Source organism: Talpa europaea (genome assembly GCF_964194135.1).
Source record: "Talpa europaea genome assembly, chromosome: 9".
Classification (NCBI taxonomy): domain Eukaryota; kingdom Metazoa; phylum Chordata; class Mammalia; order Eulipotyphla; family Talpidae; genus Talpa; species Talpa europaea.
This window is the reverse complement of record NC_140076.1, coordinates 35,012,657-35,035,329: the sequence shown is the minus strand read 5'-3', so window position 1 is coordinate 35,035,329 and position 22,673 is coordinate 35,012,657. Positions and strand designations below refer to the sequence as shown.

At 38.4% G+C, this 22,673-nt stretch overlaps 1 protein-coding gene across 5 annotated transcripts in view; it reads right to left on the bottom strand.

The window, feature by feature from the left end:
• The window catches only part of FBXW11 (F-box and WD repeat domain containing 11), a gene marked incomplete at both ends in the record, with an annotated part of 111,407 nt that overhangs the window by 24,104 nt on the left and 64,630 nt on the right, over positions 1 to 22,673 (bottom strand). For 3 of the 5 annotated variants that reach the window (XM_084244129.1, XM_084244130.1, XM_084244132.1), the window contains one exon: positions 5,592 to 5,817. In XM_084244129.1, coding sequence (XP_084100255.1) covers positions 5,592 to 5,817 — 226 coding nt within the window. Of the gene's footprint in view, positions 1 to 5,591; positions 5,818 to 8,996; positions 9,060 to 22,673 lie in introns of all 5 variants that reach the window. The other 2 variants (XM_084244128.1, XM_084244131.1) reach the window with 1 other exon arrangement.

Below are 22,673 nucleotides of genomic sequence, written 5' to 3'. Positions count from 1 at the left end.
AGATTTAAATTATTTCCACATCACCAACCAAAACTTCTAATTGGTTATAAATACACCCTTAACCAAAGCCACTCTTGAGCCCTCTGCTCTCTCAGAGAGGAAACAAACAGCAAGACAAGAATGTTTTTGGACATTTGCCTTTTCTGGCCTCAGTGGCTACAACATCCCTATTGTCTGTTATGAAGTGACTAAACATTTTCTAAATCTTCCACCTGGCTGGGTGGTCTACTTTCTCAGAGCAGGTGTGGTCAGGTAAGAATCTTAATGTTACTGATTTTAAAAACAAACAAAAACAACAGTAGCAAACAGATTTCCTGGACATTGTCCTTACTAACTGAGTCACATCTAAATGATGGGGCCCCAGGATTTTGTATTTTTTAGATGTGCTACCAGCTGATAAGCTGGCAACTATGGCATTATAACAATGACATCCCTTTTATTCCTAATTTTTCCCCTTCAATGTTTACTACTATATTATTAAAGGGTGTTCTGCATTAAAGAAATCATTACTAACATATTTCTTTCTCTGTCAAATGCTGTCAAATCTGGCCTCCCTGGTGGCACAAGGGTTAAGCACCTCACTATGAAGCAATCCGCAGCCTCTGCACCACAAGTTCGATCCCCAGCCAGCCAGGGAGCAACCCACATGGCGCAGCAGACCTCTCCTGACTCTCCCGCTACTTCCCTCATCAGTGTACTTCAGTCAATCTGCCTGTTTTTTCCCCACTCTGTCTCTGGTGAATCCTCTCACCCCCCGCATCTCTGACCTGTACCCCAGCTCTTGTATGCATAAATAAATAAATCTTTTTAAAAAACGCCTTCAAATCAATTCAACAACATCTCAATGTTATTTCTGAGACTCAGTGGATTTCCTCTGGTTAATACTTTCAATTCACTTCATTCTAGGAGATAGCACATTTTAGTCTGTTGGGAAAAACTGTCTGTAGAATCAGATAACCAGATTGATTCCTTTTTGGATCTTGGTCTTCCATAAAAGAACTGATGTTAAATGTTTGTATTGGATTATATCATATAATCTGCATAGTAACCCTCTGAGATTGATACTCTTAAGATCCTCATTTTATAGAGAAGGAATTTCCTAATCTTGTTATAAAAGTTAATGAGAGTAAGTTATTATTAGCCAGATATACAACAGGTATTCAATAATGTCAGAGTGTTCTTCTCTTCCTCAAACCCCTCAGCTGGTCACTGGTCACAGAAGTTAAACTGCATCCCTTTTCTGTTATTTCCTGCAGAGAAAACAGTACCCATCCTCTAGAAAGTGTTAAACCTCCTTTAATCGCCTGGTTTAAATCTCATTTCCCATAAGTGTTTTGAGACAAATGGGAATCACAAAACCTCTATCTGGAAACCTAAGGTGCCAAACTTAGAACTTTCCGTTTCAACCCTATTCAGGACAAAGAGGTCCTGAGCTCACTTGCCTGAGCTTAGAAGTGCTTTGAGGTGTTAAAACTAAGCATTTTCTTAAGTATCAATGCCTGGGTCTCATTTACTCTATCGTGCTGAGACTCCCCATCTCCTCCTGCCACCCCCTTCCCAAGGCAACAAGAGGAAATATTATAGCCCCAAAAAATGAGGCCAGAAGACTGCGCACACAATGCTGAAGAAGTGCTGCTGCTGCTAATTATAGGCACCAGACGAAGGTCTGGAAAAATTTCAATAATAAATTAAAACAATTAAAAGGCACAAATTTCAAAGCTCAATGTGTAAATAACACTGTATCAAAATGAAACGCAAATGTGTAGAGTCAGTTCAATGCCCTTGACTACAGCCAGTTTTAACACAGCTGCTTAGATCATACAATTACAGAAACTTTTATTATTTTAGAAACGCATTTCAAAGAGCAGCTGCAAAGAAACTTCCTTCTCCACCCACCCCTGCTGTCCCTCCCCCCAATTCCTAGTCATGGATCTAGTTGTAAAATCTGAAGTCAGAAACCTTTTTGGGGGGTAAAGGGGGAAGAGGAACAATGTGACTGCTGAAAACAACATTCTGTCAATGTATGCTTAAACTTGGCCTTTACTGACCTAAGGATTCAGACAGAAATGACAGGAAAAGATGCTCAGGACACAACAGCATTTTGTTATGCCAACAGAGTGGCACACACCCCTACCTACATGATGTCAGGGTGAATCAATTCAGAAATTAGTGGGCGAATAATTAAAACTTCCTGGCAATAAATCTTATTACCTCTGGAGAAACAGGTGCTTCCTGCCTCTCAGAGCTTTTTTTTAAACCTGCCGTCCTCAGAGTACTCACCAGCTGCCAGGCATATTATATACTTTGTCTTTAATCTTCACAATATCCCATGAAGTATCACATTATTTCTACGCAGATAAGGAAACTGAGGCTTTATAAAAATGGAGTCACAGGGCCTCCCCAGTGGCGCAGCGATTGAGCACTGGGTTGCGAAGCTGCCCACAGCTTCTGCAACGCCGGTTCGATCCCCAGCCACCAGGTGAGGGCCCCAAATGGCGCGCAGACCTCTCCTGCCGCCCGCTGCTCCCCTCAGCAGTGTCCTTTGGTCCTTCTGCCTGCTCTGCTCCCTGCTCTGGCTTTGGTGAATTCTCTTACCCTTCCCACGCTTCTGACTATACCCAGTGCTTGTATAAATAAATAAATAAATCTTTTTAAAAAATGGAGTCACAAAGTTATTAAGTGCAGGAACTAGATTCAAATTTAGGGGGTGTCTAAATATAGCATCCTGCTCTTTCCACTCTGGCATGCTGGGTCTTTGGCCCTGCATCCCATGTAATGCCTTAGCTAAGTTCTGGTTCTTCCACATCTCCCAGCACCTTTGAGCTACAGTCCGTGATGGTTTATCATCCTTCCTTGTAGATAAGAAAATGAATAAACCATGACCAGGAAACACAGAGTTTCAAAAGTTTTAATTGCTTAGACACCTCACCAAATGCATTGCCAATGCTTATCATCCTCTTTGAAGTACAATCTGCCTCTACTTTAAATGGCATAAATTTTCCCTTTAACAACAGTTCTCACAAACCACAAACTTAGCCTGCAGAAATTGACATTGCAGACTAAACATTTACCATGATTTTTAGAAAAGCATATCATAATTATCACTTTTTCCACTGAAGCAAAAGGAGCCAGAGACCACAAACATTTTCCATTTTCCCTATACTGACAGGTACAATATTCACAGTAAGCATTAAGAAGTCAAAACCATAGACAGTTTTTACAGAATTAACGATTTTCACAAAAGAAGTCTTAGCTTGCCTGTCAATTTCAACAGAGTAGAAATTCAAACTGAGGATCATCTGTAGTAAAACTGAACACCAAACTAGAATAATGATTAGTAAGTTGCTCCACACATTATTAAATCTAAGTATAAACAGACACACACGGACCAATTTCTGCCCTAATGCTCTTAGGCAGGGTCTGTGTTAAGAAACTAATGCCAGGTCTAATCCAAGTGTACTAGACACTGAACACAATCAACTTGGCCAGTTTGTCCCCAGCTATTAGATTCACATGTGTGATATATACTGACATATGTATATATGTTCAGATCAAATCCTGTTAAAACAAATAGCATTTTAACAAAAATATTTCCATGTCCCAGCCAATGGTCCATTTATTTCATGTAATATTCAATACCACAAAATTCCACTTTAACAGAGATATGGACAATGCCTTAAAATTCACTGTAATGAAAACTGAATTGTATGCAATTATACTAACCATATTTATATACATAACACATGTTCATCTGTTCTGTCTCTTCTCCAAGACTACACTCCCCAAGAGAAGGGGTTGCCGCTAAAAACTCAAGAGAACTTCAACAGTGCCACCTTGTGGATATTTTGTAAATGTAAGGTGAGTTACACGACAGTAAAATGTATGAGAAGAAATTACAGGGAGGGGGAAAAAAACAGTAGAAAGCTATCAAAAAACAAAACAAAACCAAAGAACAGATGTGAGAAAAATGGAGGCACAGCTTCATTTAGTTAAAAGCACTTAAAAAGAATAAATACAGCCATCAACTTTAAAGACTGACCCTGTTTTTTCTTGCTGTAAGATGCAGTCAAGGCCAACAGAAAGGCCTGGACAATTGGGATTCTGAGTTCTGCACAGTATGCAGAGGACATACCTGGCTTGTGTGTTTATCTTACCTACATTCACCTATAATTCTCTCTCCCCTCCTACAATTACAAGCCTGCCCCTCCCCCTTCACTCTCCCATTTCCTCATTTCTACAACTAAAATTCATTATTACTGAAGTGGGTTGTAAAGCTATACTTTGGATATTAAGAAATTTTCTAGAATAATTTTAAGTGTAAGTAATTTCAATTTTTGCACTAGCTTTTGAACCAACCCCTACCATCACCTGCACAACCACCAAGATGTATGATCTTGGGCATTTCACCTCCAGTTTCTCTGATCTTTGGCTTCCAAATCTGCATAATTCCAAGTGTCACTTAAGAAAAGACTAAGTGATGGCTAAGACCCCTTTGAGTAATTAAAATCTATTATTCTAGAAAGACTGTGCTCACATCTTGGAATAATTTGGAAGAACAACAATATGGAGCAACAATACATGGTAATCATGACCTCCAAACTATACTGACCACATCTGATTAGGCCAGCACCCTTAAGAGTGACAAATCTACATTATCTAGCCAACTTTAAATTAAAAAGAAAAAAGACAACAGAGAGAGGGAAAAAGAGCCAAAAAAAAAAAAAGTGGTCAAAAATAAAAGGGGGTTAAAAAAAAAAATCAAAGGAAAATCACTAGGCAGAACACAAAGGATTTTTTAGTGCCATGAAAATGTTCTGTATGACACTATAATGGTAGATACATGTCATCATACAAACATTTGTCAAAACACACAGAATATACAACTCCAAAAGTGAACTCACATGTCAAGTCTGGGCTTTGGATGATTGTGTTGTGTCAGTGTGGGCTTATGTATTGTAATAAATGTGCCACTCTGGAATGGTGGTGGTGGGGAGGTTGTACAGGAGGGAGAGAGAGAAGAATATGGGAACTCTGTGCTTCCTATTAAATTCTATTACCCTGAATCTAGAACTAAAAGAGAGAGAGACAGAGAGACAGAGACAGAGACTGGTAGGGAGGGAGAGAATGCAGAAATAAGTTTGCAGGTATATAAAAGACATGCTATCAGTTATGCTATCAATTTTCCCAATACACGTTTGCCATTTCCTAAATGTCACTTCAGATACAAATAAACATTCTAATCTTTAAGACACTTCTCAAATATTAATTTTTCCAATATTTAAAAAAGAAATTACCTAGAAAGGCAAAAAGCAGATTTTACATATATACATGACATCAAAATGAGAAGCACATTAACTCAAACTAAATGAAACAACAGAACTGACTGCAGAAACTGCCTATATTTCCCAGAGCATACTAAAAACTCATCTCCCAGTGCCATATATTAAAACATGTTATGTATCCCAAAGATGCTGCCTCACCCCATACTCATCCATTCATTATACTAATATCGACAAAGTTCTACCTAGCATTTGGGCTAGGAATTTTTCCACTACTAAGCTTAAAAAAAAAAAAAAAGGCTGTATAGTTACCTGGTAAAGCGGTAATAAAGTCCCGCTGCAACATGGGCTTCAGGTAAGAGTTAATATGTCCATGCTGATAATGACACATTCGTGAAATAAGGTGTTCCACAAATTCCACTTGATCTGATTCAGACCACTGGTCAAAATATTTAATACACAAGTCTTTTTCTTTTTGATAGTTTCCTTCTGATGGCCTCTTTCTGGAGACGATCACAGATGATGTTCCATTACTTATCTATTTTAGAAAAACAAAAAAAATAATTAGTCTGACAAGGAAATCTCATTCATATTTCATTAGAAACATCTTAAATATGTATTTAATCTTAGATGCCAGTTTTACCCTGAAGTCAAACTCATTCCTTTATTAATTCACTCAAGTAGTAATTAATAATGTATTCAGGGCCTGTGTCCTCAAAAGTCTCCAAAGCAAATGCTGAAGCTACAGGTATTTCTAAAGCATAGTGATATCTTATTCTCCAATGTTTATTCCCAAAAGCATGCTGCTGTTAGATAACCAATGTTGCAAATCACCATCAGAAAAACTGCTCAAACTTTGTCCAAGTGTCAGCTGATTGACTATTAAAACATCGTACTTCCTCGATGTTGACCTCAGATGCCACATTCATCCATACCAATGGTATTTACACTTGTGCATGCATGAGAATAACTAAGTTAACACACAGGGTGCCGGTGCCCATCACAAACATTCTGATTCTACAGGTCTGGAAGAGAGCCCAAGAACTTGCATTTCTAACAAGTTCCCAGGTGATGCTGCTGCTGGTCAGTGAGTGCCCTTTAAAGATCACTTTGAGAACTATTGGTCTAACAGAGAAGACAGGCATTATGTTGAAACCTAACTAAATAGCTTCATTCAATCAAAGTTTCAATCTTCTCCATATTGTTTTCAGGGTTATTAATCTGCTGGCAAAACAATTTAGATTTTCACTCTCTTCTTTTGATCACCTACTCAGAGGGTGACCCAAGGTCAATCATGTAGGCTTGAGAAGTTCCTCCTCTTATACAATTGTTTTATGACCATTCCACAAACTCCTACACTAAGGGTGCATTTCTCATTAAATCCATGAAATTTCATCAAATACATGATCCTTGCATAAATCCAGTGTGTATATGCATACACACACATACACACACACACACATTTTAATCGAAACCACATATATTGCATCTGGACAACAACAACAAACATCTGAATCACTAGACTAAAGCCACAACTGCTACTGCTGCCATGAAACACAGTAACATTCCCTGTTTCAAAACAAAATAACCTCATACTTCAGCCAAACATTTGCAAAGCCATCTGTCCATCACTTCTCTGGCAATTCCTGCCTGTGTTATATCAGCAAGGATAACAAAAGAGAATTTTGAAAACTAAAGAGTCACGTTATATATATTCATTAATTCCATTATGAGCTTCTGTAAGAAGGCTTACATAGAAAGAACTAAGAAATTTTATCAGTATGTTCCTTAACTTAAAGTGAACTGAACCCATCCCAGAAAGAAGACATCCTTTGTAACTATCCAAAGGAGTCTTTGGCCTCCCTTGACAAAATCTTATAAATCTTTCACACTTAGAGTAAGTTCTCATGTCCACAAAGAGTCTGAAGCCTCCCACCCCATCTATCTTGCCATCTCCTTGGTGAGGAATGTTCTACCCCCCCAACCCCCCCCATAAACTTAATAATTAAATGGGTGTAGCGCTCACTGGACCAATTGCCACCAGAGGGCAGCATTGAACAGATTTTTGATTTTGCTTGTAATAAGTCATACATTGCCAACAGACTCAACATACCAGCATTCAAAAGTCAGATGAAGTTACAATTGTTTGTTGTGGTGAATGCCAGCCACTTTAAGAGGAATCTTTGCTACTTTTAGGCATAAGGATGTTTGCCATAATACAGAAAAATTAGAAATAAAACTGCTCAATTAATGACAATTAGTTAAAGCAAATTATACATCCACATAAAGTATTATAATGTAATCATTAAAATTAAGTTTATAAAGTAATATTTCAATACAAGAGAACTTGTCTATGAAATAATATTAAGGAACAAAGGCAAGATGCAGAATGTTATATCACACTGTGATGAGAAACGGTATTACCAAGACAGAGTAAAGGATATACATGAAAATGCTAAAAGTGTCTATTTGTAAGTAAAGTTTTGTTTTCCTTCCTCTTATCTTTCTACATTTTTTTTCATAATAACTTGCCAGAATAATTGCTTTTAAAACCCGGCTAAATATAATGATGGTAACAACTTGCATTTGTGCATTGTTTTATAATTTACAAAATGCTTTCACACCTATTATCTCATTTGATAAGCACTGGGGTTACTACTTCATTTACAGAAGTGTACCTCACCTTCTTATATCCTCCCTAGAGCACCATTAACTAGTGGAAAAGACTGATGAATGAAAAACTGAAGAAAAAGTGTTAAGAACTGCTCTGAATCAAAAAAATCAATAGTAAATGAAGAGAATCCTTATTTGCAAAACATGAAATGTGGAGGAGGCACAGAGTTCAGGCTGCACACCGCTCCCCCCAAAAAACAGTGGCAAGGGCCTGATTCTATAGCTCATTTTCCATTTCTATTTTCTAACCACCTACATGGCTCAGAAAGATTTTCTGGGCATTGTTTATGATATGTTTCATTTCATCTTAAATTTGTTGGGGACACTTTATACTTACTAACTAATATGCCTCTCTTGCCAAATCAAATGAACCAAGAGAATATTTTGTTAACATCTTCAACAATCTTCAGATCTGGATTTGTTTTGCCTTTACTTGTGTATTTATGATGGGAAAATATATATATATACGTATCATAATGGCTGATGAAAACACCAAATTATGAGACTACATATTTACAAGTGTCTGTGTGCACATGCGTGCGCGCACGCACACACACACACATACACACACACACACAGAAATTAGGAGAAAAGATGGCAAACTAAAACAGAATGAGGAAAGAAGGAAACTGAGTTTAGAAGGCAAAGCAAAACAACAGGAAATGGGAGAGAAAGGTAGGTGGGGGAGCAACAGGAGAAAGTATGATCAATGCATGGTGTGTGGCGTGTGGCACGGTGTCATTCTGGTGACAAAGAATGCTGCCACTGTCTGTCTTTGGCTTAGACAGTGGCCACAGACGGGACATTTCAGGCAACAGCCACTTCAGTATCTTTGTGAAAACTCAAAAATGTTTTACTATTCACAACGACAATGACACTTTCCTAAGAAAGAGAAGACAAATTAGAGTGGATTCTGAAACTAGCAAAATTGCACAAAAGAAGACAAAACTGCTTGGCTCTTGTTTTCACTGAGGATGTGAGCTGAGGGAGCATCTTATCTATAGTAAGCCAACTGCTATCTTATCTGTACGCCGTTGTTCCTACCTGCCAAAGAGTATTTTTCTTTGGGGACTCATCTTCATTTTGATCCTCCATAACTGAAGTGTTCTAAGGGGGGAAAAACAGGTTATTTGAATTATGCCGAGTTTTGCAAATCCTAAATAACTACACCAAAATATAAATTTGAAAACGCAAACTAAAATGTACTAACACAAACCGAGGAGCTATTTGACTTGTGGCCAACACACGTCACTTTGGGTCCAGAGAGCTACCTATGCGCACCTTTTATAAATCAATATAATTAGTGGCTGGACAAAAGTCAGCATCAAGTCTTTATTTATGAAAACAGACAGTTATGGGAGTGGGGCTGAAGCTCTACCTCAGTCATCACTGTTACTCGTTTACTTGTGGCAAGAAGCCCCAGAGATTCACAGGAGTTCCTGATGATTGCAGAAAACATTTACTAGAATGTCTGCTATTCAGTAACCACCCCAACCATCAGCAATTAGAAGTGACAAAACCCTGGAAGCCCCCCTGCCATTCTCTTTTCTCCTTGGGTAGCCTTGTTTTTCTGCAATGGCTTTGCAATCTCCCTTAGCAAGCACGGTGGGTGCCCTAACCTTTTCCCTCAAGAGGAGGATGCTGTTAGCCAGTAACAATCTGGCTTGCCTTGGGAAAGCATTAGCTTTTGATTTTTTCTTTACTGCACAAAGAGGCACTGTGTAATTATTCTTTCTGGTGACCTAGTCGGCTCAATAGCTGCCCATTAACTAGAGATTATACATGACTGGATTTTCCCTTTTGAAGCTCCCACCTAATGGCTAAATGGAAACTTAATGAGAATGGGAAGTGGGAACTTGCGCTCTGAAAGGAATAACAACTCATTTATGGGTGACAATGTCTCTAAGATTCCTTCTTAAACCTAAAATTCTAAGATTGAGACACAAAATTTAAACTACAACACTTGTCCCATAATAGTGCACAAAAGGATCCTACAGATCTTTTCAAGTATCATTGTTTTACAAGATTCTGCTTATTGCCTATAGAGGATAAGCTTGTGGCTCAAATTGTCCTTATGTTCTCAAGTCACAACATGTTTGGATCCAAATAACCCACTGAAAAGGTAATGACAGAAGACTCCCCATTGGACATGAGTTGCTTGGTCAGAATGCAGTATGATGTAGTGAGAAAGCCAAAAACTTTGAAACCAAAGACAAGAGGCTGAAATTTTGATCTGGTCCTTTACTCAAGGTGTGTGTTAACTCCGAGCTAGCTATTCTACCCTTGCATATGTCCAAACTCCCTAGAGTCGTTGTGGGGTTTGAAACTATTCAACATGGTGCTTGGTGTGTACCAGGAATTAAAAAAAAAAAAATTTGCTCACTCCCAACTTTGAAAACGATACTTGCTCCCAAATGTTTCATTCCACATATTTCTAACCTTGGGCTCTGATGAAATGGTTCCAATGGTTGCCTCTAAGGAAAAACCAATGACTTCCTCAATAAAATCTTATAAGCCCCATAGCACCGAGACCTACAATGGCATGGCGGAGGGTAGGAGGGCTCCATGTGTGAAAACCAGCCATGAGCTGAGAAAAGCAGTGTGTCCAAATGTCCAAAGAGGTCTGGCCTGGTGGCAGGAATACATGATCTTGAATGGAAAGAAAGAGACGGAGATAGGAAAACAGAAGTAGGACTTTCCTCTCCATGTAATTTTCCTTTTACTGCTATCTTAAAGGATTAGGGATTAATAAAGAAGGAAGGTTTCAGGCCTTTCTGGTGGCACAGGGGTTTGAGTCAGTACTTTCAAGCTATCCACAGCCACTGCATCACCAGTTCTATTCCTGGCCAGGGAGCTACCCACATGGTGCAGCAGACCTCTCCTGTCTCGCCCGCTGCTCCCCTCACCAGTGTATTTCAGAAGATCCACCTATTCTGCTCCCCACTCAGATGTCTCTGCTGAATCCTCTCACCGCCCCAACACCTCTAACATACACCCCCAGTTCTTGTATCCATAAATGAAAACAAATCTCTCTTTAAAAAAAAAAAAAAGAAGGCAGGTTTCTTTAGGGAAATAAGTGGGAACATCATCTCCTGGGTTTGCTTAGTAGTTACAAAGCCATCCTTGCAACGTCACAATGTCCTGGGTTCTAAGAGAATGTCAAGAAGAAACAATAGATGGAAATGTGAAGAGTTGAGCATGTGAAGTGAAAGAGAGATGGGAAGTCCCCACCCCTATGTCTCCAGGCACCCCAGGAAATGTATGAGGGATGTATTTGTTTTGAACTAAAAACTGAAATATAGGAGCCTGACTCTGCCAGAGCTTTTCTGACCTAAGCTACCTTAATACTTTTCTCACTCAGGGAAGAAACTAAAAAATAACGTCAGAAGTCCCTGCAGACTACACAAGAAACAACTGTCTCTACAGTAAGAAAATTTAATTCTTCCTTCCATTCATTCCAAAACAGAAATGCTGTTTATTTTTGTGGTTGGGAAGGAAACAACCCATCTGATAAAAATAGCAACTATTCTCCTAAAGCTTGATAAAAGTGAATAAAGACGTACAATTTAATAAAACTGTGTTTCATAAAGCCTCTGGGGGCTGGAATAGCTCTCCCATCATATGTGTTTTCAACTTCTCTTGCAAAGCCTTCAGAAGATGCCAAAAAGAAAATGCTGTGCTCAAGTCACACTGATCGGAGGATCACTCCCAATGAGGATTCCAGGTGACACAAGAGATGCTCAGAGAAAATAGATCTCAGGGTGTGGTCTTAAAGAAAAGTCTGTGTGCTCCTGTATCCACCCCCCCTCCAATAACTTCATTAAGACACTAAAGGCTCTGTAGTATCCCATAATTCAAACTGTTTTAGTCCAAGTTTGTTGAACATGGACAGTAAACCTCTCAATATCAGCTCAACACATATTGGCAAACACTGGACCAACACAACAGCACACAATTCCTTCCCCCTCCCATTTTGCTGGACAAATACTTCTGAAAGACAAAGGAAACTTTTGGTAAATACATCCCTGTCCTAGTTCCCAAAATCTTTCTCAACCTGCTATCTGGGGTTATGGGGTTGAGAAGCGAATGACAAGAAATTCTCTTACAGAACCGTATTTCTCTTTTAATCACTTTGACTTTTAATCTTTAAATGTATATAGTAGATAAAAAGCCACAGGTTCAAGGGTGAGGTAAGAAAAAACAATGATGCTCCACAAGAAAAAGGTGGTTTCCTACATCTAAACTCTCAGGTGAAACCATGAGGTGAGCCAATTTGAAAGATGAAATCCTCTGTAAGTCCCAACACTTCTGGGAAAGGAAAGTTCTATGAAATGCCAACCTGGCTTATTCATCATTCTTCTCGTCATCACTTCTTTCCTCCTACATCTACCAGGAAGCATCACATGTAAATAAGAATGCAGTGTCCTACTCTGAAACTGCCACCAAGGAAGGACACGACCTAGAAAGTGCTGGCTAGACTTCAGTGCAGACAACCCTCAGTACTATGGGCATTGTGGTCAGTCCGCTGGCTGTGGGCTGCTAAATGTACTCGGTAGAATGTTCAGCAGCATCCCTGGCCTCTACCTACGAGATGCCAGCAGCAGCCTCCTTCCCTGACTGATTGTGACAACCAAAAATCTCTTCAGACAGCCAAATGTGTCCCCTTCCCCTCAGAGTTGCTGCTCTGAGGGTGTGAGTTCCTAACCTTGTCTCCTTAGAAAGACAGGCTGTCAGGCCTGGCCTTTCTTTCTCTTTGGGGTTCTTGCCTTTAGCCTTCTGTGACACCGTGTTTTTCTTCAATTACTATCCTATCTCGGCATGGCCAAGTAATTCATGGAGTACACAGATGTTCAAATTCTGGGCAAAGTACTGCTTGACATTAAATTCATAATTGAGAAAACTTGCTAACTGAAGTTCTTCACTGAAGCTCCATTGGCTTGGGGTGTGGATGAGGGCTACGGACACCATGAGGTCATAAACAGTAGTTCACATGTACATATACCTTCAGAAAGACAATCCAGAGTTTTCATTAGACTCTTAAAGGTGACCCAAATGCAATAAGATAGTAAAGCACATCTTGAACCAAAGAACTGATCAGAAAGGAAGGATTCTAGGCATATGTGTTTATTTTTTATGTTCTCCAGGTAATTTTATTTATGTCTTTGCTTCAAAATCACTGTGATATATTATATAGCACCAGCTTAAATTAGGAAACTGAAATGACACCATCATGCCAGACTATCCCAACACATGATTTTCAGAACTACCATACATCACAAGAAATCTAGTGCCTATTCGTTTTCTTATAGGGAAAAAAAAAGGCCTTCAGAAGATGCCAGACAGAAAATGATGCTCTCAAGTTACACTGATCAGAGAGGATCCTTTCCAGAGTATTCCAGGTGACGGACACTCAGAAAGAAGATGGTCCCAAGGGTCTCCTAAACGAGAAACACTGCACCCATGTGCACCCATGTGTACTCTCCTCCTCTCCCTTCCCCACAAAGAGGTTTACAATACACTTCCTTTAAGATACCAAAGGCTCTATGTTTCATAACCTTAAAATCAGGTTAGATTAGTATAATATAGGTTTCCCAAGTTTGTTAAACATGGACACCCCCCTTTGAAGATAACTTCTCGGTAATAGCTCAGCACATATTGGCAAACAATGGATTCAGACAATAGCATAGCACAATTCCTTCCTCCTCCCACTTCACTGGACAACTACTTCTGGGAGACAAAAAAAATGCCCACTTCGGTTGACGTAATATACCCCTCTCCCATTCTTCATCAGCTTTCTCAGCCTGCAACAGGGGGGCAGGAGATGTAAGCTGTACATAAGCACAGGCACAGAAAGCTCTAAGTGGTTGATATAACTGCCAGTAGGTGCCACCAACTAACACAAAATTTTACTTGGAAAATTCCTACTTTAAGAGTTATGTAAGAGGAATCAATTTCCTACTTTAAAAATGCTGCAAATTATATATTTTTGCGTTTTATGCTCAGAAATATTGTAAGATTTACATACAAAAAGCAGCTTTACTCCCAAAAGGAAGCAAAAAAACCAAACTTACAAAGGATCTAAAAACTAAAAACCATAAGGGTAGTCATTTTTCTTTCGTGTTTTTAGACTTTTGGGTTTGAGACATTAAAGAGAGATATACAATGCAAAATAAATTACCTAGAACTTGACTAGTCTCTGCTCTAAGTTTGTTTCATACATTGCTGTTGCTTCAGAAAAAAATGAAAGTAAATAATTCATTTTTAGAGAAAAACTGAGGATCAGAGAAATTAAATAACAGGCTAAGAGTCACACAGTAAATGGGAGATGAGGAACTCAGATCTAGTCTGTTCTACTCAGAAATTAACGTACTTTCCATACATCTCAGGTGTTTTCCAACTGCTGGTAGCAGCCTATGAAATCAACTTAATGGCTTGCAACAGCGATTTTTAATAAAATGAAATTTAATCTGGGCATTCCCCTGCCCACAAGGGTAAGCATCACAAAATGGCTAAAGGGAATGAGCAAGAACAAAATAGGAAAATTTAAACTAAAAGGAAAGCAAAAGTCACTATTGCAAGAACAGTATTCATGCCAAACCACTAGATAACAGAGCTTTTTAAAATCTGTACAAGGCAAAATTTATAGCCAGTAGTGTGCACTTTTACATAATGAATGAATTTTCACAGTTATCAAGGAAAAAAGTTAGAAATATCTAAAAATTTTTGAAACAACTTCCCATGTTAGATTGAGCAAGTAGATGAAAAACAAAACAAAAATCCCCTCAATTTACTGGATATATCTCAAACTTTCTATCCTAGACACTATACGGTATTTTCAGTTTTCCATGGAACATTAAAAAAATATTGAATACCCTAGGCCACAGAAGTCGTCTAAAATACAGTTATAGAAAATGGGGAAGGGGAGCAGCAGTAGAAGCAGCAGCAGCAGCAGAAGAAAAAGCAGCAGAGTAGCAACAGAAGCAGAAGCAGCAGAAGAAAAAGCAGTAGCAGGAGCAGCAGCAGCAGAAGAAAAAACAGCAACAGCAGCAGCAGCAAAAGAAGAAAAAGCAGCAGGAGAGGAAGCAGCAGCAGCATAAGCAGAGTAAGAAGCAGGAGCAGCAGAGGCAGAGGAAGCAGCAGAAGAAGAAAAAGAAGAGAAGAAAAAGCAGCAGCCGCAGCAGCAGCAGATTATATGTTTAAGAACAGGCTATGTAAAAAAATAAAAATCTATTTTGCCAATTACTACTTGCCATAAATTTCAAAGATAAATGCATAGAGCAATGATGATAGGCACAGGCAAATCAAACTTTATGGCTATTACTAATTCTACTTAGGCCCTACACCATCCTAAAAATGTTTCCCCTTTTACTACATTGCTGGGATATAAGATCGCTGGAAAGCTAGAAGCATTCATTTGGAAAGAAAAAAGACAAATTTGCTCAGGATGCAGTCTCGCTTCCCATACTAATCTGGAACTTTGGAAGGAGGAATGCTTTTTTGCACATATGACTTTTAATATGATTACACTAGCCATCATTAAAAATAAAGCTTATTCTGAAACCTTCTCCCCCTTCACACAAATAAAGGAGCAAACCAATTGCTTTTTTTCTACTATTATTAAGAATTATCCTTCCTTTCCCATCTGGTCTGGCAGAATGGCTCCTGCAAAGAAGGGTGACAAGAAGGACCAATCTGCCACCAACAAGGTAGTGACCAGAGAACACATCACCAACATTCACAAGCATATCCATGGGGTGGACTTCAAAAAGCAGTACCCTCGAGCACTCAAAGAGATCTATAAATGTGTCATGAAGAAGATGGGTAGTCCAGGTGTGCATGCTGACACCAGGCTCAACAAAGCTGCTGGGCTAAAGGAGCAAGGAAGGACTACCCCACATCGCATCCATATACCATTGTCCAGAAAACAGAGGATGATGATTCATCAAGCAAGTGCTGTTTTCTGTGTAGCTGTCACCACGTGTGGATGAGAACTAAGCACTGATTGTCAAAGTTGTAAACCACAAAATAAAAGAAGTAATAATAAAATTTAAGTTCATGAGGAGTTTGACTGAAATCATGGCTATATGATTTTTACAACGTAACTCTTCTCCAAATTTATCTATCGTTTCACTGGAATTTCAACAGATCTTTGGTTGTTATTGACATTACAAGACAAGATTATATTAAAATATCTGGAAGAGGGAACATAGGAGAAATTTTTTCTTCCTTTCCTCACCACCATTTTTTGTTCAAGAGAAGGGACCACTGATGTTACTGGATACTAAAAATTTCCTTAGAAGCTATAGTAATTTAAGCAGTGTGATGCTGGCAAAGGAAGAGCAATAAAACAAAACAGAAAGTTCAGAAATTCATTTATAATTATAAATTTACATATGAAGTCAAAAATTCAAATTGATGGGAAAGGGATCATTCAAGAAAGACTACTAAAAATAAGTTTAAATTCTGGGCCTCCCCGGTGGCGCAGCGGTTGAGCGCTGGGTTCCGAAGCTGCCCGCGGCCTCTGCGGCGCCGGTTCAATCCCCGGCTGCTCCCCGGCCACCAGAGGAGGGTCCCACATGGCGTGCAGACCTCTCCTGCCGCCCGCTGCTCCCCTCAGCAGTGTACTTCGGTCCTTCTGCCTGCTCTGCTCCCCGCTCTGGCTCTGGTGAATTCTCTCACCCTCCCGCACTTCTGACTGTACCCAGTGCATGTGTAAACAGAACAAACAAACAAAACAAATAAATAAAGAAATAAACATGCCTCTATAAAAAAATAATAAGTTTAAATTCTACCTCATATTACACTACCTATATAAAGCAAAAAGAGAATATTTTTAAATTCATGGAGCAAGGGAAAGCTCTCCAAGCATGATGCCAAATATTTAAGTATATATCTGACTAAATATTACTATATAAAGGTCAATTATAAATTAATTAGGAACCAAAATTAGTATCTTAGTAAGCAAATAAGCATGTTAAGTAGTTATTTCAAAAGAAGAATTTAAATGGTCATCAAATGAACACCTACAATAATAAAAAAAAAAAGATACAACTTTTCATCTATTAAAATTAGTCACTTTAATTTTTTCCATACTATATAGCAATTGGGTGCTCTGGTAGGATTTTAAGCTGCAAATTTTCAGGGAATATTCATCAATTTATTCAAAAAGTATTACGTAACACCAGGCATAATTTAACATACAGCAATTTATCTAAGGAATTGTAAACCTACAAAATTACAGCTACAGCAGTTTGCCACAAGGAAAAATAGAAAACAATGTAATTTGTTATTAGTTAGGATTAGATTCCTTTAAAAATGTTGAGTGTAATATAGTAAAGAAAGTAATTCTCAAGTGTATTAATACTCATATCAAATTAAAGACTAAGGCCCCAAACATTTCCCTCATATTACTTCATCATTAAGGCCTCTGAGGTAACCACTATTTTAAAAATATCACCACAGGGCCTCCCCAGTGGCGCAGCGGTTGAGCGCTGGGTTGCGAAGCTGCCTGCAGCCTCTGCAGCACCGGTTCGATCCTCAGCTGCTCCCCGGCCACCAGAGGAGGGTCCCACATGGCGCGCAGACCTCTCCTGCCACCCGCTGCTCTCCTCAGCAGTGTACTTCAGTCCTTCTGCCTGCTCTGCTCCCTGCTCTGGCTCTGGTGAATTCTCTCACCCTCCCGCGCTTCTGACTGTACCCGGTGCTTGTATAAATAAATAAATAAATCTTTTAAAATAAATAAATTAATTAATTAAAATGTCACCACAGATCTATTTTGTCCATGTTTGAATACACAAGTAGAGTCACGTCATGTCTACTACAGTCTGGCTTCTTTAGCTTAACATGATTTTCAAATTCTAAGGACAGCAGCAGTTCATTCTCTTTCATTACTGTATATCATTTCAAAAATCATCTGTCCACTCTTCCTTTTTATGGACAAGCACGTGTATCACTTGCACTTTCGGCATATAAAATACTTCTGCTGTGCCTTTTGGTGTACATGGGCATGTGTGGGGTCTATGCCAGCAGGTGAAGAGCTAGGTTATGGAGCATATGTTGTCACTTTTCTAAAGTAATTCTACTCAATAATCAAATGTGAGTTCTAGTTGCTCCTTATCAGGTACAGGTTTTTGTTTTGCTCTACTGTTGTTTGTTTTTTTTTTCATGTTAACATTCTGTTGCTTATATAATAACACCTCTCTATGGTTTTAATCTCCACCTCCCTGGTGATTAATGATACTGAGCACCTTTTCATAGATTTATTAGTCACCTGGATATCTACTTTCATGGTGTGACAGTTTAAAACTTTGATTATTTTTTAAGTGGATGGTTCTTTTCTTATTAAGTTCTAGAAATTCGTTTTATATTCCAGGGTCTAATCCTTTTGTAAATATATATATTACAAAAGTCTATCCCTAGTCTGTGGCTTAACTTTTTCTCTTAATGGTGTCATCTGATAAAAAGAAGTAATTTTAATGACGTGTAATTTATCCATTGTTTCCTTCATTATTTGCCTTTCTGTGTCATTTAAGAAATCTTTATTTTAATAAAGTCATATTCATCCATGGAACAGCCTAGAAGTTTTATTTTAATTTTTACATTTATCTGAAATTCATCTATACTGATTTTTATGAGTCAGGATTCTTTCTTAAAATCTGAATTTAATGTTTTCCAAATTGCAGGTTGTAACCATTACAGTTTGCAGCATCTATTTAATGAAGTAACCAACATTAAAAACAAAAACTGAAACAAACACAAACAACACAAAATATATACCCTATTTCACCAATTCTCAGATACACTTCTTTCACATTTTAACTGGGATTTCTTATAATCAATGGCGTTTTACAATTAAAATGGGAGCACTTTTTCTGAATGCTACATAAAGGCAGATCTTACAATAAATGCTGTGTTCTACTTGGTGATACACTGTATTTGGTGAATCCAGTATATAGGAGAGTGGAAAGCGTATACATATACTACAGGGTATGGTATATGTACATACATATACATACATGCTCACACACACAAATGCTCATATGTACTAGGTGTTCATTTTATTTCTTACAGAAATTATTCTAAAAAATGATAACCCCTAAAATATTAGACTACAATGAGTCTCACACTGTAACAGTTACTATCTTTTCAATTTTCTTTCAGTGCTTCCAGTAACTTATTTTTCCTTCTAATACTTCCAGTTGTCTGTTTTTAACAAAAACAGCTAGCTTTCATTCAGTTTATAGTAGCTAACAATATCTGGCTAGAATTTCATGTGTTTTGTTTTTTAGTATCTCAGTAAGTACCACTGATTTTCCAGTTATGCAGGGACATGGAATTCCCTTTTGCAATTTAAGAAAAAAGATTTTTAAATATGTGAAGTAGGAAAATAATAAACAGTGTGCAGTTATGTCAGAAAATATGTGAAAGTTGTACTTATCTGTCTTAAGTTTGAGAAATATCATTTTAGAATAGTGAATTAAAAAAAGTCTAAACTACATTTTAAAAGAAAAAAGCAGATAAAAAATATACCATGATTCCATCTTTATAAATAAAGTTTAACCTACTTATGTATTGTTTAGCAACTAGAAAAAAAAGTGTTAAAATGCTAACAATAACATCTTGGTATTTTTTAATTTTCTTTTTGCATACATGCACACACATAAATATGCTCGTAAATTTTCCTTAAAGAAGAAACATCTCTTAAATGGTGAGGAAATGTGATTTTTTAAATAAATCACAAACTAAAAAGATGCACACAAGACCCCAAATAGATATGCTCTAGTCCAGGGAAACAGAAACTAGTTACTCAAAATTCCGTAGTCATATCCTGTCGTACGTCATTTGGCCTATCTGTGCCTATTTCCTCATCCTGAAAATTGAAGTGAAAAAAACTTCCTTGACAGGGTGAGTGAGAAAATTTAAAAAGATAAGCCTGGCACATCATACGGACTTCTTTAGTCAAATTTAACCTCCAAAGGGCAGAGATTTGGTTATTTCATTCTGTTTGTGTTCTTAACACTTAGGATGGGCCTCCCTGGTGGCGCAATGGTTGAGCGCTGGGTTGCGAAGCTGCCCACAGCCTGTGCGGTGCCGGTTCAATCCCCGGCTGCTCCCCGGCCACCAGAGGAGGGTCCCGCATGGCACGCAGACCTCTCCTGCCGCCCGCTGCTCCCCTCAGCAGTGTACTTCGGTCCTTCTGCCTGCTCTGCTCCCTGCTCTGGCTCTGGTGAATTCTCTCACCCTCCCGTGCTTCTGACTGTACCCAGTGCTTGTATAAATAAATAAATAAATCTTAAAAAAAAAAAAAAAAAAACACTTAGGATAATTCCTGGCACAGTATTTAAGTATGAAAGTATAATAAACACTTGTTGATAATGAGTATTAGTTACAGTTATTATGGTTTACCTGTTAATTATAATGACAAAAAAAGTACCTCTGTTTCTGCTTGCTCTTCTATACTTTCCAAATTGTCTACAATGAGCAAGACTTCCCATTTCTGGTCCTCACAAAAAGCAGTAAGAAACAACATCTATTCTCAGAAAGACAGGCTTATCACTCCTGAAGTATTCATTTACCCAGATGAAACAAGAACACCTCATTAATTATTTGATGCTTTAAAAAATTACAAAAGGATAGATAAGTCTACTGGAGTCTCCCTGGGAAAGCAGACATGGGGTGGCAGGATGCAAACCTAAATGTTGCTTAATGGTTAACACTGTGAAGAGAACTTTGAAGTTAAAACTTGTAGACTCTTTTATACTCACTAAGGGAAGCCAGGAAAAGAAGGTGCTTTAGAAGCAGCAACAGAATGGCCAAAAGGCACGGAGTCACGAAAAGCAGCACCATGCAGAGTTAGAGCCAGGTGTCCCTGGTGCGAATCCCTGCCACTGCCAGCGACAAACGGTGTGATTTTTGGTGAGTTACTCGACTCTCTGGAATTCCATTTCCTCTCTTACAAAACATTAATAATAATGTCTGTTGCTGGAATAGAAGTAACATATGCAAAGCACCTATCACTCTGGGAGAGGGGCCTAAAACAGAAAAACATTTGACTCTTAGCTTCTACTATAAAACCTTCTGAAAGAAACAAGGAAGTATCTGTCACTGATGTCAGATCAAGCTAGAGAAAAACCATGCCGCCATCATTTCTTACATTACTGTGTTTGATATAGCATGCCAGGATCATCTGTCAAGATTCAAATACAAAATCTACCCAAGATCTTATAGAGCAATGAATTACATTTATAATAACAGTAGTAGCAGCAACCCATAGTTATCACCTGCTATAGATTATATCATTTATACTGTATATTTTAATGAAAACTGGGGAAAGAAAAACTAAACCTACCCAAAACTTAAAAGAGTAAGAGATGATGAATTCAACACAATACCAATCAAAATTCTGGCAGGTTTTATTTCCACCACCCAAAAATTTAGCTGATTTTAAAATTCACATAGAAATATAAACAGCATTGAGAGATTCACACTGAGAAATTAAGATCTATCATAAAGCAACAGTAAATAAGATAGTGTTACATAAGCATAAAGGTAGACAAATCATCAGTAGAACAAAACAGCATTTGACTGAACACTAAGATATCATTTCAGGGACTTCCCTGGTGGCACAACAGGTTAAAACACAACCTATGAAGCTGTCCACAGCCTCTGCAACACTAGTTCGATCCCCGGCTGGCCAGGGAACAACCCCATGGCGCAGCAGACCTACTGACTCTCCTGTTGCGCCCCTCAGCAGTGTACTTCAGTCAATCTGCCTGTTCTGTTCCCCATTCTGTCTCTGGTGGATCCTCTCACGCCCCACACCTCTGGCCTGTACCTAAGCTCTTCTATGCATAAATAAATAAATCTTAAAAAAAAAATTTCAGGGCCTCCCTGGTGGCGCAGCGGTTGAGCGCTGGGTTGCGAAGCTGCCCGCGGCCTCTGCGGCGCCGGTTCGATCCCCAGCTGCTCCCCGGCCACGGGAGGAGGGTCCCACATGGCGCGCAGACCTCTCCTGCCGCCCGCTGCTCCCCTCAGCAGTGTACTTCAGTCCTTCTGCCTGCTCTGCTCCCCACTCTGGCTCTGGTGAATTCTCTCACCCTCCCGTGCTTCTGACTGTACCCAGTGCATGTATAAACAAAACAAACAAACAACCCAGCAAACAAATAAATAAAGCATGCCTCTATAAAAAAAAAAAAAAATTTCAGTATAGTGAAGAGTTCTTTAATAAAAGACTATCAATTGGATATTATTCTATTTTGAGTCCCACCCTCTCACCAAGAAAAATGAATTCACTCAAGATATTTTACAGATCTACATATAAAGGTAAAATAATAAAGTGTTTAGAAACTATAGAACATCTTCATGACTTTGCAACAGGCAAAAGTTTCATAAACCAGACACAAAAGTGTTAACCAGGAAGAAAAATGCGATAAATTGAATTATAACAAACAATTTCCATTCATTGAAAGCATTAAGTCGTTGGAAAGGATAACAAAAATGTTCAAATCTGATAGATGGAGATAGTACAACACTGAACTTTATATTTGAATGAATTTTATGATATGCAAAATAGACCTCAATTTTTTAAGGAATGAAATTTTAAAGAAAAACAAGCAATCTGCAGGATCAGAGAAGACTAATACATCCAGAACACTAATTCAATACAGCTTGCTAATGATATTAAATCTGTCACTATTATACATATTTCATACCTACTTTGAG